Consider the following 3202-nt stretch of genomic DNA (forward strand, 5'->3'; position numbering starts at 1 on the left):
CAACTCCTCAGTGTGAGGTTTTAAACAGATGCTGCTGGCAGGCAAACTAAACACAAATACTCCCCTCCCAGCATTCTGAAGATGCCCAGCCCAGCAAACGTGTATATATAGGGACTGAGCCAGACCTTTGCCCAGGGAGTCATAGCTCCTGCCCTCCCTGGTCTCTGTTGCCTTCCAGCTGGGCCCTTGCTGTGTCTGCTTCTCTGGATGCTCTGGCAGCCATGAGCCGCCAGTTCAGTTCTCAGTCTGCATTTAGCTTGAGGAGCAGGCGTGTTTGTAGCAGTGCCTGTCCTGCAGGTGCTGGTGGTGGGAGTCGCGCTGTGGGGTCTGTGCGTCAGGCCCGAGGGAGGTATGGTGGTGGTGGTGGTGGTGGCTATGGGGGCTATGGGAGGGGCTTTGGCAGTAGGAGCCTTTACAATCTGGGCGGCAGTAAAAGCATCTCCTTTAACCTAGTAGAGAGAAGTGCCAGTGGTTTCCGCCAGGGTGGGGGAGCAGGAGGAGGATTTGGAGGGGGCAGAGGCTTTGGGGGTGGTGGCTTTGGGGGAGGCAGCTTTGGGGGTAGGGGCTTTGGAGGTGGTAGTTTTGGGGGTGCTAGATTTGGGGTTAGCAATTTTGGGCTTGGAAGCTTTGGTCCTTCTTGTCCCCCGGGGGGCATCCAAGAGGTGACCGTTAACCAGAGCCTCCTGGAGCCACTTAATCTAGAGGTAGACCCTGAAATTCAGAGGGTCAAGTCTCAGGAACGGGAGCAGATCATGGTTCTCAACAACAAATTTGCCTCCTTCATCGACAAGGTGAGTACCCCAGGGGCAGGAAAAGTCTTGTGGTCACTGACCAAATGACCGAGAAGGCCTTGTACCTTGCCACCCTTCACCACACTCGGTTCTAGGTGTGTGTCCTGGGATTTTAGGAAAGCTTGTACCTCACGTAGGCCATGATCTGTCCTCTGGGGAGGAATCATTTCTTTTTCTTTAGGCAGGAAAGCAGATAAGGGATATGAACATAATCAACAGCTACACAGTGTGGAAACCTCATTCTTACTCATTGCTTTTCATTCACCCATCCACCCATATACCCTGTACCCGTCTACCCAGCCACCCTCCACACATGCCCATTCATCCACTCACCCATGCATCCCCCCATCCACGCACAGCCAGCCTATTTAATGCATCCCTCTATGTATCCATCCATCCACTCTGCCGTGCATCACTCTACCCAAGCATCCACTCATCCATTGGTCCACCCATCCAGCTCACAAATATTTACTGAGGAGTCTATCGAGCACCTGCTATATGCCAGACACTGGCAGGGGTGACTAGGACAAACGTCCTGCCCTCAAGGATACAGGTCCGTATCTAAAGGGAAGAGAATTACAGCAGCATGTGGCAAGTGTTTTAGTAGGGGTGGTACTCCATGGGCCATGGCAGCTCAAAGGAGGATGCTGTGAGCTCCACTTGCTGGTTTCTAGGAGGGTTTCCAGGGGCACCCTAGGTCTGGTCTGCATCTTAAAGGTAAAGGAAGAGTCAAACAAGTTCTTCAGGCAGAGGGGCATTTCCAAACAGATGGGCTGGGGAGGCATGAATGTGACACCTTTAGGGAATTTCAAATGGCTCAAGTTCCTGGGAAAAACGAGATAACAGAGGGCAGAGGGCAGACGTGGAGATGAAGCTTCAGAGGCAGGGCAGGAGACGCAGGCAGGGCGACTGTAGCGGAGCTGGTGAATGTCTCTGGGGCTAATGTGAATAGCGTATGCCCACAGTGTAGCATTTGGTGCTAGTTCGTCCTTGTAGCTGACCCAGGGCCCAGAATGAGCCAGACAGAGCTGTGGAAGCCTGTCTCCCTAGGTCCCTGAAGAAACCTCTGATAGGTCCTCTTTGGGCCCAAATCACCAGGCAGAGGCTAGTGGAATAGCTGTGGTAGAAACTCCATCCAGCATTGCCTTTTGTCCAGAAGTGAAGGCACAGAGGCTGCTGGACGCTCCCAATAAAGGACTTGGCCTTTGAAGAGGTGGTGGGAAGCACCAGGGAGCACGCAGGCTTCTGCATGCTCCATGGCTGGCCCTCACCCTCAGAGCGGTGCGGTGTTGAGGCCAGAGCTTGACCTGTGACCTGACTGCAGGGCAAATCCTGCTGGAGGTCAATGTCGGGTCACCAAACTGGCCCCTGATATCTGGGCAAATGCTGGGATAGGGTAGAGCGTGTGTGTGTAGGGGGTAGAAGAAGGGGAAGAACGCCGAGGCCCAGAGATAGACAAAACTGAGTGCCATGGAGCAAAGTGCTTCCGGCTACTCTGGTCGCCATGGGTGGAAAATGTGACTGAATATCACTACCCCTTGGCACATGAGGGGCATGAGGGTTGACTGGAGCTGGGAGGTGAGGGTCAAGGAGACACCACTGGGAGATTGAGGCTGGGTCAAGGGAGGAAAAGGGAAAAGGAAGGGTTGGGGTCAGTGAAATGACCACAGGCTGTTGACAACTGATTCCCTCCAATGTGTGAGACTGAAACTTATCTGCTTATGGCTCCTGCCATGAACAGGCACCCGTCCAGCTTTTTGGCATGGGGCTGTGAGCAGAGGCCAAGGTGAGAGAGACCTTGACTTCCTGTCCGCGCTACGGGCATGGCCTGTGGTGACCGGGGGATAAGTGCCTGCAGCCAGGTGGGCTCTGGCTGGAGGGAGAAGGTGACTTTTACAGTTTCCAAACTGGTCTTCCTGCTCTCACCCTGAGCCCTGCACCGCTATTCTCAGCACCACAGCCGAGCCATCCTTTAAAAGCTTATCCTCCATTGGCTGCCTGTCTCATTTGGAAAAAAAGCCCCACTCCTATAGCGGCCTCTATGATCCGGCCCCCAGCAGCTGCTGTGGAAATTAGGCAGCATTGCCACCACTGGGTGGAACAGCTCTCAGACTGCAAGGCCCGGCGAGCAGGGTGAGGGCTGGGAAATTGCCCCCAAGGTACCTCGTGTGTCTGCACAGCCTTCTGCTCCTCACCAGCACACTGCTGCATGCTTGTCATCCCTTGGGACCCAAGCACAGTCCTGACTCAGGGCCTTTGCAGTTGCCATTCCCTCTTCTTGGAACTGCTCCTCCTGGTGAGAGGCTCAGCCTCCTCCCTCGCCGCCTTCAGATGTCATGTTGCTCAGATGCCACCATCTCAGCGAGGCCTTCCCTGACCTCATCTAAGGCGACCCAGGCCTCTGCAGCATT

General features: G+C 54.7%; 1 protein-coding gene across 1 annotated transcript in view; it reads left to right on the forward strand.

Annotated features, from left to right (window-relative positions):
• Positions 1-221: 221 nt before the first annotated feature.
• KRT77 (keratin 77) overlaps positions 222-3202 on the forward strand; it is a 19434-nt gene continuing 16453 nt past the window's right edge. Inside the window, 1 exon segment of the mRNA XM_006141597.2 lies at positions 222-791. Coding sequence (XP_006141659.1) covers positions 222-791 — 570 coding nt within the window.

The sequence above is a fragment of the Tupaia chinensis genome, unplaced genomic scaffold (genome assembly GCF_000334495.1).
Source record: "Tupaia chinensis unplaced genomic scaffold, TupChi_1.0 Scaffold000059_1, whole genome shotgun sequence".
NCBI lineage: Eukaryota > Metazoa > Chordata > Mammalia > Scandentia > Tupaiidae > Tupaia > Tupaia belangeri.